This window comes from Eumetopias jubatus, unplaced genomic scaffold (genome assembly GCF_037043125.1).
Source record: "Eumetopias jubatus isolate StellerSeaLion01/CBP00866 unplaced genomic scaffold, mEumJub1_p1.0 scaffold_10, whole genome shotgun sequence".
Lineage (NCBI taxonomy): Eukaryota > Metazoa > Chordata > Mammalia > Carnivora > Otariidae > Eumetopias > Eumetopias jubatus.
Window position 1 is genome coordinate 26,501,783 of NW_028274816.1, and position 19,198 is coordinate 26,520,980.

At 53.7% G+C, this 19,198-nt stretch overlaps 1 protein-coding gene and 1 non-coding gene across 2 annotated transcripts; one reads left to right on the top strand and one right to left on the bottom strand.

Annotated features, from left to right (window-relative positions):
• Positions 1 to 10,718: 10,718 nt before the first annotated feature.
• On the top strand, positions 10,719 to 14,025 carry TLE7 (TLE family member 7). The gene is given in 9 exon segments (XM_088026913.1): positions 10,719 to 10,874; positions 10,876 to 11,030; positions 11,372 to 11,432; positions 11,797 to 12,009; positions 12,120 to 12,361; positions 12,561 to 12,702; positions 12,831 to 12,984; positions 13,534 to 13,607; positions 13,921 to 14,025. Coding segments are annotated over 9 exon segments (1,302 nt in total).
• A 4,560-nt stretch (positions 14,026 to 18,585) lies between these two features.
• TRNAM-CAU (transfer RNA methionine (anticodon CAU)) lies at positions 18,586 to 18,658 on the bottom strand. The gene has a single exon. It is a non-coding gene; the product is annotated as a tRNA-Met (tRNA).
• Positions 18,659 to 19,198: the final 540 nt, after the last annotated feature.

Genomic DNA, 19,198 nt, shown 5'->3' on the forward strand with positions numbered 1-19,198 from the left:
AAAAACATCAAAATAATAGATGTTCAGTCACGGTCCTCTAAGGATTGAAAATGAAGTATGCACACAATTGTACACAAGGAGCCCTCAACGCTCTTCCACAGACCCTCCCATAGACACACATAGTCACACACAGTGCACCCTATGTACACAGAGACTGTACACCCCCATAGACCCCCGACACCAGCTCCTGCATGTTCTGTAGCTTGAGCAACCAGTGTTGGCTAGGGGTGCTATCTGAGTATTTCAAAAGAGCCATCCCTGTTAGAAAGCTAACAAGTATAGGACCTCAGCAGAGTGTCTGGGGGATGCCACTGTGTGTAAGTTCCACTACTCTGCCCCCAGGCTCCTGGGAGCTGAGCAAGCGTGGAGGCCAGACCCTGGAGCCCCAGGACATAGGAAGGAGCACGGCCTTTCTTCCCCCTCATTATCTGACCCTGATTCTCTGCGGTGGCAAGACCAAGGCGGGGATTCTAGGAGGACAGAACATACTGTCTGGGATCTGCTACCAGAGTCCTCTGTGACCATGGTCTCTCTGGGTCTCAGGCTCTTGTCAGTGCAGGGTGAGAGCTGGTCCCAGAACTCAAGGCTCTTCCCACCCAGATGGTCCCTGAGGGTTTTCTCCCTCTCTGTAGGTTTGTTACTGCCCAGGACAGCTGCTCTGCTCTGTCCTAAGGACAAGAGGAGGAAGAAAGTTCGACACCTGTGGAGCCTCCTGCAGTCACACGGCTCCATCAGCCAGGAGTCCTGCCATCTTGTATCCTCAGTGCTCCTTACTCCAGCCCAGGGCTGTCTGGGTCCAATGGGAGCCTTACCAGGAAAAAAGGAGCCATGGCACTGGAGACCTCTGCCCCCTCGCAAAAGCTCTTCTCTTTTTCTGAACTGGAGCTGTGGGCCTGGAAGGGCCCCATTAAATAAAGCCTTTCTCCTTTAGTCCCAGTGTGTTCTGTCCCTACAGCACACCCTTCCAGCCTGGCCTGTCACACTGGAAGCGCCCTCAGAGAGCATCTGGTCCTGACCTGTCCAGGTCAGAGGAAAACGTGGCTGTCCATGGGCGCCCAGCAGGTCAGGGGACGGCCTGGGGTGAAAGGCCAAAGCTAGACAAGGCTCCAGTGTCATCTGAGGGACGAAGAGGCCTGGCACAGCTACTCCTGGGCTGGTACCCCTCTCCTCCTGGCACTGGGGCTGGGGGTTGTGAGCAGAGGCTTCTGGACCTCTGCCTCTGAGGTCTCCACTCCCGCCACACCACAAGCCCACGCTGTCTGCTAGCCTGTCTCTTAATAGGGAACTGAGGACACCCTTCCCCTTCCACAGGCCAGGGCTGACCAATGCTGGGGAACCGGAGATGAGGCGAACCTTGGCCTTCGCCCCGAGTCCCCAATCCACGGGCTGGGACAGCTCCCTGCGGTCCCTTCCCCTTGCTCTCAGGCCCCCGGCGCCGCACAGACCACGTGGTCCCCAGCAAATCCAACTCATCCCGGGGCTCTAGCCCTGGGTCTGAGCCCGCTTTGCTGGGCCCTGGCTCCTCTGCCTGTCGTCGGGCTGCCGGCGGCCCGAGCCTTCCTTCTGCTCCAGCTCGCCCTGCCACTGCCTCCCAGGCCCGGGTGGCTCTATAGATCCTGCAGTGTGGCCCCCACCTCCTGCCGGCCACGGAAATCCCACCCGTGCTCAGCCGAAGCCCAACCTCCAGGAAACCCCCGCACCGCTCGGCCCACTTCCTCCAGCCAGCCACGGTAAGGGGCAGTTGGGCCACCCGTTCCGCGTGTCGGCCACCCGCCTTTAGCCTGCGAGCCCTTGGCCCACGTGCTCCCAGGGTGGGGACCCGAGGCTCTGGATCCCAATCGCCCTGGGCCATCGCGCGCGGCGTACGGAGCCAGGTGACGGCCTTCTGCGGCCGCCTCATTCCCCCGCCGCCCTGGGCGCGCGCCTTCCCGCCCTGGCACTATTTTGGCCTCGGTGCGAGGAGGGGCAGGGGTGTCGGGCCTGCGCGCGTCCAGGGCCCTGCGACCTGCAGTTGGGCGCGAGAAGCCATTAGCAGCCAGTGGCCGCCCACCGCGGCCCCCTGCTGCCCCAGGTGGCCGGTTCGCTCCCTGCAGGGCGCGAGACGCCCGGGGCCGCCCGCCCCCCGGGGCGGGAAGCCCGGAACCGCCACCGGGAGGCCGCGGGACGGATCCTCCCTGCCCTGATCCCGGGGGGGGGGGGGGGGGTATCCCTGGAGCAGAGTCCTAGGGCAGCCGGGTCTGAGCCCTTGGTGGAACACTCTCCTGGGGAATCCGCCGGGGGTGAGGGGGGTGCACATGACCGAAGACGCAGGGCGGGGTCCGAAGGACCCTTAGAACGCTTAGGCCAGCGCATTGCAAACTTTCCCCCTCAACCCCCCCCCCCCCGGAAATCTTAGAGGCGTGTATTGTAAACTGCTAAATAGAGCCGCTGTGGAAGACTGTGAGGGGGTGGGGGGCAGTTGCCATTGGGCCCGAGAGTCAAGGGCAGCGGTTTTGCTTGAGGATGCCTTGATCCAGGACGGAAATCGGAATGCATTCCACAGAATCCAAACGTTCCACGCAGGGCCACCCACGGGTGTGAGGTGGGTAGGAAGAACAAGAGATGAGGGAGATGGGCTCCATAGCCGGGCTCTCCTGGGAAAGTCACGTGGTAAAGAACCGTGAGTTGGCCTCCCCATGACAGTGGGGGAGGAGAGAGTCAGTGCAGGGACCAGGGCAACAGGGAGCAGGGGCCTAGCCATGCTTTGCCGTGTCCCTTCTGCCCAGAGGGTTCTCCCTGCCTTCACCCTGAGCTCAGCCAAACATCACATGCTCCTCGCTGGCCTCCCGGGTCTCCTTAGCCCGCACTGGGTGGCCGGTGCGGTGTCCTCCACCAGCTCTCTGAGCGCTCTTCCTGAAGCTGCGGCTTTACGGCCTACCCTGGGGACCACGAAGTCACTGGGGGGTGGGAGTCGGGGCAGCTCGTTGGGCTAGGCAGGACCTTGCTAGTTGAATAATTTCAGTTGAGCAGATACTGTTAGTGTGTCAGTAAGGGAAGAAGTGTTTGGTGCCTGTGTTTATATGGTTTATAGATCTTCATCAACAACGGATGTCCAGGTGAATTCCCCGGGGTTGGGGAGCCCGGGAATGAGCGCCCTGGCCTATGAGCGCAAACGTCTTAGAATTTGTTTGCTCTCCAGTTGCCCACCAGAGGGCGCTCCACCCCCCAAATAAAGATCTGGAGGCTGAAGTTTGAGGTCCAGCTAGGATGATTCAAGCTCTCTGGCCTCAGTGTTTGCCCACCGGGTGCTGCTGCGCACTCCCCACCCTCCGCCCCAAGCTTCCATTTGACTATAGCTGGCCAGGGTGTCTGGGGGCAGGGGCACCTGCAACTGGCTGGCTCTTCTCCTCGGGGAGCAAAGGTTAAGAAAACCACCAGCTAAACTGGTGTGTGCTGGATGAAGGAGGAGGGGAAAATGCTGTGGGAACTTGCGAGGCTAATAACTCATGACATAGCTGGTTTTTTTTCTTTATTGTGGTAAAATACTCATAACATAAAATTTGCCATTTTAGCTATCTCAATGTGTCTAATTCAGTAGCATTGGGTATGTTCATACTGTTGTGTACCCATCACCACTATCTAGTTTCAGGTCTTTTTCATCACCCCAAAAGGAACCTCCTATTAAGAAATCTCTCCCCCACCCCCAGCCCCTGGCAAGCACTAGCCTGCTCCCTGTCTATATGGGCTCGCCTATTTCTGGATATCTCATGTAAATGGAATCCGATAATATGTGGCCTTTGTGTCTGGCTTCTTTCACTTAGTGTAATGTTTTCTTTTTTTTTTTAAAGATTGTATTTATTTATTTGACAGAGAGAGACACAGTGAGAGAGGGAACACAAGCAGGGGGAGTGGGAGAGGGAGAAGCAGGCTTCCCGCTGAGCAGGGAGCCCGATGCGGGGCTCCATCCCAGGACCCTGGGACCATGACCTGAGTCGAAGGCAGATGCCTAACGACTGAGCCACCCAGGCGCCCCTAGTGTACTGTTTTCAAGGTTCATCCATGTTGTAGCATGAATCGGTACTTCCTTCCTTTTTATTGGTGACTAATAAGTCATTGTGTGGATATACCACATTTCACTTATCCAACCATCTGTTGATGGACACTTGGGTTGTTTGCACCTTTTGGCTGTTGTGAATCATGCTGCTATGAACATTGGTGTACAAAAATCTGAGCCTGTGTTTTCAATTCTCTCAGGTATATACCTAGGAGTGGAATTGCTAGGTTATGTGGTAATTCTGTGTTTTACTTTTTGAGGAACTGCCAAACTGTTTTCCACAGGGGCTGCACCATTTCACATTCCCACCAACAGGGCCTAGGCATTCCAGTTTCTCCACATCCTCACCAACATTTATCATTTGCTGTAATTTTTGTTGTTATATGCACCCTAGTGGGTGTGAAGTGGTATCTCATTATGGATTTGACTTATATTTCCCTGATGACTACTAATGTTGGGCATCTTTTAACTGGTGTCCAGACTCTGGTCTTGCCCCCTTCTATCCACTCAAGAGTAGGCCAAGTCCTTTCAAAACCCAAGTCTGATCCTGTCTTCCCCAGCTCAGAACCCCTCGGGGCTCCCCACCCACTCTCCCTAGACTAGAACACACATCCCTACCCTCCCTGCCCCCACAACACACTCTGTGCTCCAGCCCCTAGAAATTCTCCCAGCTGTTAAAATATACTTCTCCAAACCTTTGCATCTGCTATTCTCTCTACAGAGAGAATATAGAATATTCTCCTACGCTCTCCTCCACTCCACTTCCCCCCAAAATGCCTCTCATCCTTCATGTCGCTGACCTCACTGACCCCTCATGACCTTTCGCATCTGGTGTGTCCTCCTTTCTCTGTGCTCACCTCTCACACCCTCCCTAACTCCACCATGTCGCTTTCCACTCTGATCTGTAGTTCACAGTTCAACTGTTGGTTTCACCCCAAAGACTGAAATCCACAAGGGTCAAGGCCAGGTGTGTAGGCTCGGCCCTGTGTCCTCAGAGCCCAGGGCAGCAGGGGTACAATCAAACTGTGCTCACTGGCCACTTGGAGGGAAAGGTGATGGGTGAGTGGGTGGGGGCACAGGTGCATTTGATTGCGGTCCTGGACCCAGTTTGTTTCCTCTGCCTGGAAGCTCCAGTGCCCTGGTTCACACATTTTTGGTCCCACCTGTTGGCCACCGTGGTACAGCCTGGGCTCAAGATGAGTGCCTCCATCCGCAGACAAGGCTGAGGGGACAATAGAGTGAAACTGTCTTTGCCCCTAAATTCCTTTTATGGTCATTTCCCCTTTCCATCTTAAGCTAAACTCCTTCTGTGCCCTTGACCTCAACCATTCCCAAGACCACAGGGGTTTTCCTTTGTCACTTTTGTCCCTCGCTCCCCAGCCTCTTGATTATCTCCCACCTGCTTCCCTCTATCCTCTCAGAACACTATGGCCCTGTTTCCTTTCTCTGCAAAACCCTCCACTTGAGTGGTTTCCAACCTTAGCTCACATTGGAATCCCAGGGGGAGCTCTGAAACATCTTGATGCTCAGGCTGCAGCCCTGCTAATAGGAATGGGGAGGGCAGAGATGCCTGAGCACTGGTGTGCACCCAGGTTACTTTAACTTGCCCCTGAGCTTGAGAACCACTGTTCTTGATACTGCACCCCTCAGAGGCTGCCCCATTTCTTCTGTTCATATGTCTCAGTTGAGTACTCTGTACCCCCACTTGTGTTCTTCTCAACGTCTGACAACTCAAATCTTAGCATTCCAGGGCCTGGCCGAAGAATGCACAGAACCACCCTCTCCAGGCGGCTGAAGTCAACTGGCTCCCTGTTCCTGGCATCCTCCATCTCCCTGCAGCCTGCAAGAGCGCCGTGTGGGGTTGTGTGAACCTGGCCTCAAACCCCAACTCCAGCCCTTCTATGCTGTGTGATCTTGAGCAAGTTACTTAAGCTCTCTGAACCTCGTTTTCCTTAAACGTAACTGCTCTCCTGGGGCAGCTGAGAATAGACAGTGATAACCCGGAAATGCATGTCCAGTGCCCTGCAATGCAGCCTGTTATGATCCAGGCCCTATGCCCCTTCTGGCAACTCCCTGCACAGGGTCCTCCTACCAGCCTCTCCAACCTCTTTTTCTTTCCTTTTCCTCAGACCCCTAAGAATTGCTCACCCTTACTGGGCATTTACTTGAAACCTGGCCTCGTCACGGTTAACCTCTCGGTCTGACCCCAGCTTTAGGACGGATGTCATCTTGTCCTCTCCTCTATTTTAGAGGAGAAAACTGAGGCACCGACTGGCAACTTGTCAAAGCTGCCTGGAAGTGGCAGTCCGGGGATTCAAACCAGCACAGTTTGATGGAAGGGCCGGGCTCCTCACTGCTGGTGTGGCTCACCGCCCCTTGCGAGGCCCAGGCTTGTGTCCTGGACCCTCTGTGTTGCTTGCAACCCTTTCTAGATATTGCCAAGTTCCTAAACTTAAAAGATTTAGAAGTGGAGGGTAAAATAGAGAACCTCCTAGAATAAATCAAAGGAGCATATCATCATGATATTGAGGGCAGGAAATATTTCCTAAATAAGACTAAAAAAAAAAAACAAGGCTAAACTTAGAAGACTAGATAAGCTGGACTGAATTGAAATGAAGAACTTCTGTTCGTCTACAGACACCATTAGGAGAACTAAAAGGCCACAGGTGGTGCACATGTTCTGCCAAAGGATTCAGAGGCAGAACAGAGAAAGAACCCCTATGACTCAATACAGCTCCCTGACAAACGATTTTTAAAAATCACATAGGCCTGGCTTTGGACCCTAGCTCTTCTCAACTGTTCAGTGAGATCCTGGGTAAGTCTCCATGAGGTTCTGATGCTCCGAATTCATTCTTGTATTTCCAAACTGGGGATAAAATCCCTGCCTCACTGTTAGGTTTCCTGTGAGAATCAGAAAAGGGATTAATGCACCAAAAATGGATCATGGGTCAGCTGGGGAATTCTGTCAATACCCCTCTGTCCCTCTCTCGCAAACTGGAGCTCCCCAAGGACTTGGCAACATGTTCGGAGTACGGGGGCGGGGGTATAAATGTGATAAGTGAATGGACACGGATCAGCATTCCTGGATGAGGGAACAGCATGAGAGAAGCATGAGGGTGGAAAGGTACAGTCAAGGTCTTTGGGGGTTGGGTTAAGGTACTATCAGGGGAAAAGCGAGAACAGGCTGGGCCGGGCAGGGGATGGATCTTTAATACTGGGCCAAGGAATTATATGCCAGGCATTATCTGGAAGGACACAGGCAACCATAAGAGTTTTGGGGACGAGGGGTGCATAAATGATGGGGAAAGAGAGACGGGGAGAGACAGAGAGCTTTGGAGATTAGAGGTCAGGGGCAGTGAAAGATTTCTCCATATGCAGCGGCCATTTCAGGACTTCTGCTTCAAAAGAAGGACGATCGGAACCTAAGTAAAAGGGAGTGTTCAGTGGGAGGGGTGGGCCAGAGGCAGGAGGTGCGTGGTGGGGGGGAGAGGAGCAGGAGAGGATCCCGCTTCACCTCCCGTTCACTCCTGCAGAAGGGGACCACCAGACAGAGGGGCTGGCCGAGGTTCTCAGATGTGGCACCCGGAGCTTGTTAGAAACACAGTCTGGGTCCCCACCCCACGCCTACAGAATCAGGGTGTCTGCAGTGGGCCCTGCACTCCAGGGGATTCTGATGAGTGCTCAGATTTGAGAACCGCCGCCGCAGCCGGATGAAGACAGCCCCCGAGAAGAAAGGTCTCCGTGGTCTTCCCTTTCAGAGACACTGGTAAATGACATACGGTCACAGAGCCAGGCGGAGGCGGGGTCCCCTCCCCTGCCATCATAGCCCATAGTGGCCTCAGCCCAAGCCAGCCTTCACCCTAAGGGGATGCACCCAGAGATGAGAATCTGCACCCACTCTTGGGGACAGCTCAGCCAGCTTGCATCTCTGCACAAACGTTGGCTCTTGTGGGGCGGCCATAACCCCATCCAAAGACTTACCCCTTAAAACTTTCTCACTCCATCTTGCCTCCTGCCTGTGACTTTCCTTGGCAGACCCCCATCCCATCCCTCTCCGAAGGGCACGGGGGGTTGCTAATTGGAAAAGGCAGGTGGTGGCCACGCCTGGTAAAAGACTCCTGACCCAGGTTCTGACCCAGGTTCTGACCCAGGGCTTGATTATCAGTTAGGCTAAGGTTTAAAAATAGCAGCCCTGCGGGGGAGGGGGCAGTGCCTGGGTGTGGGAGGGAGGGAAGGAGGGTCGGTCCCGTCCGTCCCGACCCGGTGCCGGTTAGATTTCAGTTCTGCTGCCTTTCCTTCTCCGGGTTTTGACCTTCTGTCTTCATGGGTGAGTTTCCTGCCATGGGGGGATTGGTGAGGGTCCGCCTTGCTGGCAGGATGGCCCCCCTCCCTCCAGCGCTAGCATTTTGTACTTGTCCAGCTTGCACAGGAGTAGTTGCCTAAGGGGAGGGGTCTCTGCATTTCCAGCTCTCGGGAGAGAGCAGAGGGGGTTCAGTGATATTGACTCTTCCTTGTGCTCTTTCTAGAAAGCCTTGTCTTACTCTTAGGGTGAAATCGTCTTCATCTGTGAGATCCTGGATCACTGACCTCACGACCTTTGAGCCTTACCCGAGGGCAGTCGGCGTGTGTGTGCGTGTGTGTGTGTGTGTGTGTGTGTGTGTGTGTGTGTGTCGCGCGCTCTGGGTCCCCCCTCCACAGGGCCCACTTAAAGGAGCCTGAAGCGTGTCGGGGTGAATTTGTTAAATTATTTAAACAAGCAACTAAGCATCACGAGGACCCCAGATTATTTTGGGGAAGATGAAAAAGGATTTGGTTAAGAAAAAGACTCAGGGTCTAGCAATTTTAAATTGGGGTTCAAAGAGCCACACCTGTGCAGAAACTATCCCAAGTTAGGCAGAGGCAGATCTTTCTCCCTTAGTCTTGCTGGTATGTCCATTTGCATTCCCAAAGGCAACTCATCCTCCTACTTTATGTGCATACAAACATATGCAAAGATAGGTTCTCAATGCCACCCTCCTTTTACACCAAAGCAGCATATTATGCACTTGGTTCTGGACCTTGGATCCACCCCTCTCCTCATCACACTCCTTGGAATTTTCCTGGTCCTCGAAGATGTGTCCTTGTTATTATTATTTTTTTTAATATTTTATTTATTTATTTTGGTAGAGACAGCGAGAGAGGGAACACAAGCAGGGGGAGTGGGGGAGGGAGAAGCAGGCTTCCCAAGGAGCAGGGAGCCCGATGCGGGGCTCGATCCCAGGACCCTGGGATCATGACCCAAGCCGAAGGCAGACACTTAACGACTGAGCCACCCAGGCGCCCCGTGTCCTTGTTATTTTTAACAGCTGTGTCGTATTCCACCTGCACCTCCTGTAACGTTTCCCCAGTCCCTTCCTGCGGCCACGGGATTCGTCCAATCATCTACTGTCACAGACGGCGCTTGGGCTGGAACATCATGTTGCCTGGACTTAAGCGTTAGGTCGGAGGGCACCTGCCTTTGTACCTACAGTGGGTGTTTGTCTTTCTCCTCATGGGGAGGTAGGAAAGGAGACTGTTCAGAGCTGGACCTGGGAAGGGGGGCGGGATTTGAACCTTTTCCCTGTGCTTTCTAGTTATTTGCTCACCTGAGCTTTGGTTTTTAAAATCTGTAAAATGGGGCTCGCAGTCGGGAGGGTGCAGTGGGATCAGCTAAGTCAAGTGTTGGATTCAAGGCCAGACACCGAGCGAGAACTCAAGGTGTCCAGAATAGTAGAGTCTGGCGATCCAGCTGCCCCCGCATCGTTTCTGGGGTGACAGCTGGGGCGTGTGGGGAGGGTGGGGGTCTCAGAGCCAAGGATTGGAGCTTGGTCATCAAGTCATGGGTTCCATGGGGAAGACCCCCACCCCATTCCCACGCTCATTTTGACCCTTAGCTTCTGTGCTCTGTTGGGGAACGCTGGGTCTCCCCAGGCCCGTTCTGGGGCTACCTGTTGGGAGGCCTGGAGGAAGAAGGCACGTGATCTGCCTTACATCCTCAAAGCTCTGGTCCCTGGCACAGTCCACAGATGGAGGGGCTGACTGCTAGCCTTACCTGATTCTGCGTCTTCTACACACGTGATTCCATCCGGTTCTCAGAACTGCCCTGTAGGAGAGACGAATATTCCCACCAGTCAACGTCTCTGTCATGGCGGGACCTTGCTCCATCCAAACGGAACCTCGTGTTCGCATGACTCCTCTGGGTTCTTCCACGCTGCCCCCTCAAGGCAGGGAAAGAGGCTGTGATGCGTGTGGGGTTTCCCGTTGCCCCTTGTTCACACTGGGGATGAGTCCTCAGTGGAGAGGTATACTGCCGGACTAGTGGGTGACTGATTTTGTAGGACTGGAAATGCCCTCTGTATGTCTGGAAAGAAAAACATAACACCTGCTACTAACATCTCAAAACGTCTGTGTGACACTTTCACCCTTAACACCCTCACTGCCAACATTTAGGATAAACATTGGTCAGCAGCCAATCTTTTGAACCCTCTCGCCGACAGCGGTGTTCTCAGACCCGTGCAAATAGACCCTAAACAGTGCACATCTGTGTATCTGCATCTGCTTTCCTGCTGCAGGGACTCAGGACGAATTGGTCGACCAGGCGCAGTTTGATGGGCTCCTTTCTCCAGCCCTAGAACCGGTGGCTCAGGGACGTCACTGATGTGAGAACATGAGTAGAGAGAAGGAAGAGGCTTCGTTTAGTATACTCAGTATTTATGATGAACCAGAGGAGGGGAGGAACGTGCCAGAAAGCTCTGGCATTTCCTCCCAGCATGAGCATCAAGCACAGTCCCAACCGGAGGGGGTGTATGGGATGCCCCAGCAGCCCCCCCGGTTCCCTGACACAGCATGGCCTGGTTTATCAGGAGGTGAGCACTAGGACCCTGCAGCAGTGGGTCCTCCAGAGTGTAGGCAGATCTGAGCTCCAGGCCAGTAGGTTCCCCCAGGAGGAGCCACAAGCCACAGCAGAGCTGGGATCCGGGTAGGTCTCCCTTGAACCAGACTAGTGGTGGGAGGGGGGAGCTCTCCCTGGGAGAGGGGATCCTAGCTCTCCAGAGCTCTCCAGATCACACTGAATCTCCCCCACCCCCGCCCCCGCTCCTGTCCATGTGTCATAGCTTCCTGCCAGGACCCGAGTTTGGTAAGTCCCAGTTGGGACGCGTGGGCAGGGAAGGTGGCAGCCCAAGGCTGGGCCTCGGATGGGGGACAAGGCGCGAGGCCTGGTGTCTGGGAAAGCAGCCTTCCCCTTGAATCCTGTGGTTCTGTTGCTGTTGGCTGCCCTCTCTGTGAGCTGTGGGCAGGGGGGCATTGATCTTTCCCTGCTGGCCGGCCTTGCCCTTCACCTCCGCCCAGTGAAGAAGTCTGGTCGTTTCTCAGGGCAATGGTAAGTGTCGTATTTTTTCTGCACTTGGGATCTTTGCCTTCCCCACTACCCCCCAAGGTAAGGAAAGGGGAGAGCCTGCAGTGTGTTCTTCTCTCTCCCATAGGGGGTGGCTGTCCTGCAGCTCCCTGCTTCCTTGGAACTCGGCTCCCGGCTCTCCCTGCCATCGTGCAGGGCCTTCGGCTCATGGTGTCACCTCTTCTAGAGCTGTGTCCAGGGTGGGGGTGGCGCTCTGAGCCGGGCCCTGCTCTTACTGCTGGTGAGCAGCATTGTCTCAGGACGTTGGGTGAACAGTTAGGAATTCAGTTAGAGGACCGGGCAGGCGGTCACCCGTGGACGATGGGCACCCGCTTTCTCCTCTCCCCAGCCTCCCATTCCGGATGAAGCCGTGGTCAGGCAGAGGGTCCCCTGGAGGTGCTGGAAGGTTGGCAGGCTCCGCCATGGAAATAAAGTCTACGCCGTTGCCATCAGCGGCTCGACTCACCACGTGTACACGTGTGGCCACGGCTACATTAAGGTCTGGGACGAGAGCGCTCTACATGCCTGCAACAAGGCCCCACAGGCCCAGCTGGACTTGCAGGTGTGGTGGGTGTTCGGGGAGGGCTGGGGGAACCCCGACGTGACCTCTGTCATGGGACTTGGAGCCCGGGCCTCGAGCCGGTGATGTGAGGGTGGGGACTGTTCCTGCAGGACCATCAGAACTGCGTCCTTGCCTGCAAGCTGTTCCCTGACGGGCGGCGCCTCATCACTGGGGGTCTGTCCCGGAACCTGACGCTGTGGGATCTGGCACCCACACCCCGTGTCAGGGCACAGCTGGCCTCCACGGGCCCCATATGCTATTCCCTGGCGCTCTCCTCCAATGCCCAGATCTGCTTGGCTTGTTTCAAAGGATTTGTTGAGATTTGGGATTTGCAGAACCAAATCTTGATCAGGTACAGCCCAGGGGAGGGCTGGACAGTGAGGCCTTTGGGAAGGCTTGTGTGCCTTTCTGGACCTCCCTTGCCCCCCTGTGCAGTAGGACTAGGTGACTCCGTGTGGAGAATAGATGTGGGGCACTCCTGGGGGCTTCCTGGGCCCGAAATGTCCTGGTGGTTAGCCAGCGCGTGAACCTCTGAGTTCTTCACCCGCCAGGAAGCATGAGGTCCCCGAATATGGGTCCTGCTGTGTGGACATCGCAGGCAGTAAGTTCTGGACAGGAGGAGAAGACACCAGACTATATTCCTGGGACCTGAGGTGCTACCAGAGGTTGCAGCAGCACGAATTACGGCAAGAGGTGTCTGGGCAGCCACCAGGGGGCTGAGGGTGGTCCCCGGGGCGGAGGGGCCGGAGGCTGAGTCTCCCGAGGGGGCGTGAATGACGGGGTGGGCAGCTTGGAGTGCTGACTCCGGTCCTTCCCAACAGATCCTCAGCATTACCCATGACCCCAGTGAGGAGTGGGTGCTAGTAGGCCTGAGGACAAGCGATATCATCATTCTCCACACGCACCGGAGAGAGAAGGTTAAGGCAGTCCTTCGTAAATATGTCAACCACCACAACCTCCAGTCTGCCTCCTGTGGTGAGTGGAAGCCAGGCGACCCCCCTAGGGGTCCTGTCCCACCCCAGGATGTCTGCTCTTCTACAGAGTCGGGGCCCAGCCTCGTTCCAGGCTCTGTTCCTCCCTCTTAAGCCCCAAGCCTGGCCAAGTGGAGACGCAGGTGTCTGTGTCCCTGCCGCTCTCATCTGTGCACCCACGTCCGCCTTGCCCACCGCCGCCTCTCCCTCTGTGGCCTGGCGCCCTGCCTGTCTTCTGTCCCCGTCCCTCTCCTCTCTGGCTCTCTCTAACGGTGCCTTCCTACGCAGAAGAGCAGCTTGGAGACACGGGCAGGCAGAAGAGGCACGAAGCCCCATCTGATTGTCCTTTTGTGCAGTGACACTGAGCACCATCCCGAGTGTGGCAGGAGGATAGGGCCAGAGGAGGGAATGGTTGGGCTCTTGTCTCTGATTTTTATAGATGGGCACACTGAGCCAGAGGAAGAGCTGCTCTTTTCCTAGTCACCTTGGGGCTGGAGCTGGGACTGGAATGCAAGCTTGTCTCTGGCCTCTCCACCTGCCTTTCCTTCACCAGGGAGCTATTTTGTGACCGCACTGGACGAGGCGATCCACTGCATAGCCGCACCTTCTCTACAAACGTTGTTTCAGGTATTGGGAGGAGGGATGTGCAGACCCAGGCTCTCAGAGCTCACACCCAGATCCCAGTGAGCCAGGTCCCGAGGACAGTGCCGGAAAATACCTCTGGGGTGGTATCTGGGTCCATTTACTATATCCAGGGGAATGAGGACTCAAGGTTCTGTGACTTCACAGGCTCCACTGTGAGCCCTGAGACCTGCCCCGTTGTCTCCAGACCGAGCCCTAGGTCTGTCCTTACCCTTGAAACAGCCCCAAGTGAGGCATTCAGCTGTGGCCCACGCCTGGCCCCTGCCTGTGGTCACTCTTCTAGCCTCCTTCCCCGTAGGTAGAGGAGCCTACGGCCATCCTGTGTTGTGATGTGTCTTCTGACAACCAGTATCTGGTCACGGGTTCCAAGAACAGTGCCACGGTTTACCAGCTCTTGTACTGAGGTTTCCGTGCCGTGTTCCTGCTGGTGAAGACCCAGAGGAGGCTGGCAGGCTGAGGGGAGGGCCGCCTCCGTGGCCTCGATAGCGCTGCCTCACCCTCGGTGGCCGGGCCTCTGTCCATTCCCTCCCCCCCAGGACACGCCTCGCCTGTGTGCACAGGTTTTTATGATACGGCGTAGGGATTTTTCTTCTGTTAGTATTCTTACCACTGATTTCTGGGTTTGGGTGGGGAAACTTGCCTTTATAATCAGCAAAATAGAAGAGCAAAAACCAAAATGGCCTGATCATGTGGTCAGTTTTTTCAAAGAACAAACTCCTCGTGATGGATTGCTTAGATCCCACTCAGCAACTTCCAGGCTGGGGAAGGAATTTTACACCAGACTTAGGTTTTGTTTGTTAAGTGTAGACCATCAACACTCCACTCCTGACCCAGGTTAAGACTCCATGAGCTGGTCTAACCATATCCCGAGGAAGGGCTCGTGCACTTTCTCTCACGTGCAGTTTCTCTCTCTCTCTCTCTCTCTCTCTCTCTCTCTCTCTCTCTCTCAGCTGCTGCTTGAGAATATCTGGCTTTACTTGAGTCTTTGGAAGGCCTGATTTTCATTCTGGCATTATGTAATACTCAGTCTGGCCCTCTCCAGGTGGAAAAAGCCGAGCTCCTGAAATCAGGCCATAGAGGCCTGCTTCCTTGTCCTTGCCCATTCTGCCTCCTCTTTGCTTGGTGTTGGCAGAGCTGAGGCAGCTAAAGTTGGTAGCTTAGGGTTGTCACTGGGAGGAGGTGCAAAGCCAGGGACCAAGCGTGCCATCCCGTGCACTGAGATACGGTCAGGTACCTAGTTCCTGCCGATGGATCATGAGTGAGGAATGAGCCTTGTTCCTGGACCAAGGCTAAAGGAGTAGGGGACGTCCCCCCCAGGTTCTCGGTCTCCTACCAGCTCCAGGTGAGGAGGTGGAGGCCCTGGGGCATTGCAGGGCTATGAGGTGGAAGCATCCTGAGAACAAGTGTCCACTTACAGATGAACGGACAAGCAAATGTGATGTGTCTGTAATATGCACACACACACAGGAATGTATGCTTCAGCCTTTAAAGGGAAGGAGATTCTGACACCTGCTGCAACGTGGATGAACCCTGAAGACCTCGTGGGGAGTGAAAGGAGCCAGTCACAAAAGGACAAATACTGTGATTCTACTCCTGCGAGGTCCTTCGATCACTCAGAGGGACGGACAGCAGAAGGGTGGTTTACAGGGAGCTGAGGGAAAGAGAAATGGGAGGTTAGTGTTTGATGGGGACAGTTTCACTGTGGCAAGGTGATCAGGATTCTGGAGATGGTGGTCATGGGGACATGGTGGCGGGGACGTGCTCAATGCCACTGAGCTATACGCCTCAAGGGGGTTAAGATGGTATAAGTTCTATTACGTGTATTTTACGCAATTAAACCAACAACTAGGGAATTACAAAGATCAAGTTCAGAATAGTGGTAATCCCTGGGGAGGGAGGGAGCCTGGGTCGTAGGTGACAAAAAGGGAGCTTCAACTCCATCTACAGTGTTTATTTCTTCAAAAATAAAGTGTATCAGAATAAAAAATGAGCACCTTGGGGAGAACCTCAAGAAAGGGTACAGACAATCCACAGAAGGGGAGAGGATATTTGCAAATCCTATTTCTGGTAAGGGACTTCTACCCAAAATATATAAAGAATCCTTATAACTCAACACTAAAAAGACAAGCAAACCAATTGTCCAAGGGGCAAAGGATTTGAATAGACATATCTCCAAAGAAGATACACAGATGGCCAGTAAGCACAGGAAAGGATGCTCACCATCACTGAGGAAAATGCAAATCAAATCCACAATGAAATACCACGTCACACTTGCTAGGATGGCTGGAATAGACAACAGCAAGTGTTGGTAAGGATGGGGAGAAATTGAAACCCCAAATGGTGCAGCTGCTTTGAAAAACAGTTTGGTAGCTCAAAATGTTCAACCTAGAGTCAGCATGGGGCCCGGCAGTCCTGCTCTTAGGCGTGTGTCTGAGAGAACTGAAAGAAGAAAAAAGCATTTAAGTGGGGAGGCAGTAACTGGAGTGATAAAAGAATTCCAAATTTTTTTGCTGGAAAAAAGGTAAAAGTCCTCGGGTGCTGGGCTGGCTCAGTCTACAGAGCACATCACTCTTAATCTCTTAGGGTTGTGAGTTCAAGCTCCACGTTGGGTGTAAAGATTACTTAAAAAAAAAAAAAGATGTAAGTCCCAGTTAATAGTAGTCTTCATAAGTCAAGTAGTAGCACTGGAATTTCTAGATTAATTACTAGAATATTAAGGGTACAGTTTCCAGATAGAGGGAAAATGCTGGCACAATGGAACATAACTTTTTTTAAAGATTTTATTTATTTGACAGAGAGAGACACAGCGAGAGAGGGAACACAAGCAGGGGAAGTGGGGGAGGGAGAAGCAGGCTTCCCGCGGAGCAGGGAGCCCGAAGTGGGGCTCGATCCCCGGACCCTGGGATCATGACCTCAGCCAAAGGCAGACGCTTAACTGACTGAGCCACCCAGGTGCCCCTTAATGAACTAGAACTTAAATAAAAACAGGCAGAACAAAAAGGGAAACCTTACTAAAATGGTAGATTTAAATCCAAACATACCAGTAAATTATATTAAATGTAAATAGAGTAAATATTCCTATTAATCTGTAGAGGTTATATGACTAGTTTAAAAATACCTCAAATATATGTGTTTAAAAGATATATATATTTAAAGATTTTGTCAGAGAGCACAAGCAGGGGGATCAGCAGGCTCCTCGCTGAGCAAGGAGCCCGATGCGGGACTCGATCTGAAGGGAGATGCTTAACTGAGCCACCCAGGTGCCCCTAAAAGAGACATTAAAACAAGCATACAGAAAGTATGAAACTCATAGGAAAAAATGCTTCTACACACTAAATCAAAGCAAGCTGACATTATGTTACTATTAGACCACGTGTAGTCTAAAATTAAAAGCAGTATTTGCAATAAAGGTGAACACTTCATAAGTGTTCATTTCCCAGGAAGATACAAAAATTCTATGCTTTATGCATTTATTAATGTAGCCTCAAAATATATACAAATTGACAAAATAGACAAATCTATCAATAACCAACAGTTGAAACAGACAAAAAAGATAACATTTTAAAAAAAGAATACAGAAGATGAACATTAGTAGGAAACGTAGTTCAATGCGGACAACCAGTACAGAATACGTATTTTTTCCCCACATACACAAAAAGCATTTACAAAACACGACCATACACTGAGCTATACACTTCAGAGGATTTAATTCTTATAGAATATATTCTATGACCAGGGTGCCTGGCTGGCTCAGTTGGTAGAGCATGTGATTCTTGATCTCTGGGTGTTGAGTTCAAGCCCCTCTGTGGTGTAGAGCTTACTTTAAAAATTAAAAAGAAGTAAAAATATATAACATATAAAATAAAAAATATTTTATTGATGTGAAGAACAAAAGCAAAAATGTAGATAAAATTAAATTTCTTTATAACTTGCAGCCCATTGACAAATACTTGAGACAGGCAGAGTAAGACGTTCCTCCCGGAATTCCCAACTGTTTTACTGTCAGTGCTTTGCTAGAGGGAAAAACCACCTTGGCTTGACAATCTCTAGGCCTCCAGGATCCTGTAAATCTTCTTTAACATACGAAAATGCTCTTGGAAACTTCCTTTAACTCCCCCAGCTCCAAAGTAGATCATCAATTACTCCTCACAGTCCCACTGCAGCTCTTTTCTGCCCAAGAGTCCTGCTCCGGGGCTATAAAAAAAACCCACCTTTTTGCACCAAAAACCTCTCAAGAATTCTTTTTTGACCGTTGGTTCGGGAACCCCACTTCAAACCACATCACTATGACCACGATGCAACCAATTAAGATAGAAATGAATAATAAAACTAGAAATTTCCCTATTTTGGAAAATAAGAAATATACTTCTAAATAATGGGAAACTGAATCACAAAGTAATTGGAAGCTATTGTAAACCGAATAATCAAAACTTGCAGGGTTCAGCTAGAGCTGTGGGTAGAGCGAGGCCTCGCCAGGGCAGCGCCCCACCTTGCGGTCCTGGGCCACGTGGGGGGCCCGCGCTGCCTGCCCAGGTTGCCCCCCACTCCTCGGCCGGCTCTTGAAAGCCGGGTCTGGGATGGAGCGAGGGTACAGCCTCTGGAGACAGCCGAAAAAGAACGTGGAGACACGGTCTTGCTCCAAGTAGAGAGAAGTTGGGGCAAAGAGAAGCGATCCAGGAGAAGCACTTTCGCAGATGCCGCAAAAGCAAGCGCACCACTCGGCGACGCTCGGTCCATTTCCGCGCAGCAGCGCCAACACGGCGCGTTTTCTCACTTACGGCTTTTCCTTCTTGGCGGCGGGGCCGCGGTCCCTCCTCCCGCCTGCGTTCCTGCTGAATGAGGCTCCCTGCTGCTGGGGACGTGCGTTCCTCCGTCGCGGGCGTCCCGCTACCGGGAGGGCTTCTGAGCCCCCTCGCAGCAAGTCTTTCTGCACACACCGCATCGGAGCACAGCAAAATAGCCGTGCCCTCTCTGAGGCTCGAACTCAGGACCTTCAGATTATGAGACTGACGCGCTGCCCACTGCGCCAAGAGGGCTACTGGAACTCCGTTCTTCTTTACCATTGAAGGGAAGTGCCTACGGCCCCTTCCACCGCCCGAGCCGCTTCCGCGCGTCTGTCTCTCCCTGCAGCGACCCGGGGGTCCCCGCCCCGCAGCGGGCCCCACGCCGTTGAATGTACAGACACGCGGGGAAGGAGGGTCGGTCTTGGGAGAAGAACGGTCTCCGCGGACCCGGCCCGAGCAGCGGCGCGCCGGGCAGGTGCACAGGCTCCGAGGGTGACCCCACCCGCGCGCTCGGGGACTCGGGAGGCGCGCGCCTGGCTCGGGCGCAGGGCAGGTGAGAGGGGCCCTCCGAGCCCAGGTGTCAGTCCTGATGGCGCGGGGGAGGGAGGACCTCAGGCTCGCGGGGCTGACGGGCGGGGACAGAGGCTGGAGGGGGCGGCACCGGCTGTGGGTGGGCGGCAGGGGGCGCCCCTGCGCAAGGGGGTGGGTAGGGCCCAGGTAGCAAGAGGGGTGGGGGACGGAGTGGGATGACGGAGAGAGAGGGGCTGAGAGCTGTTTGGGGCGTGAGGTCCT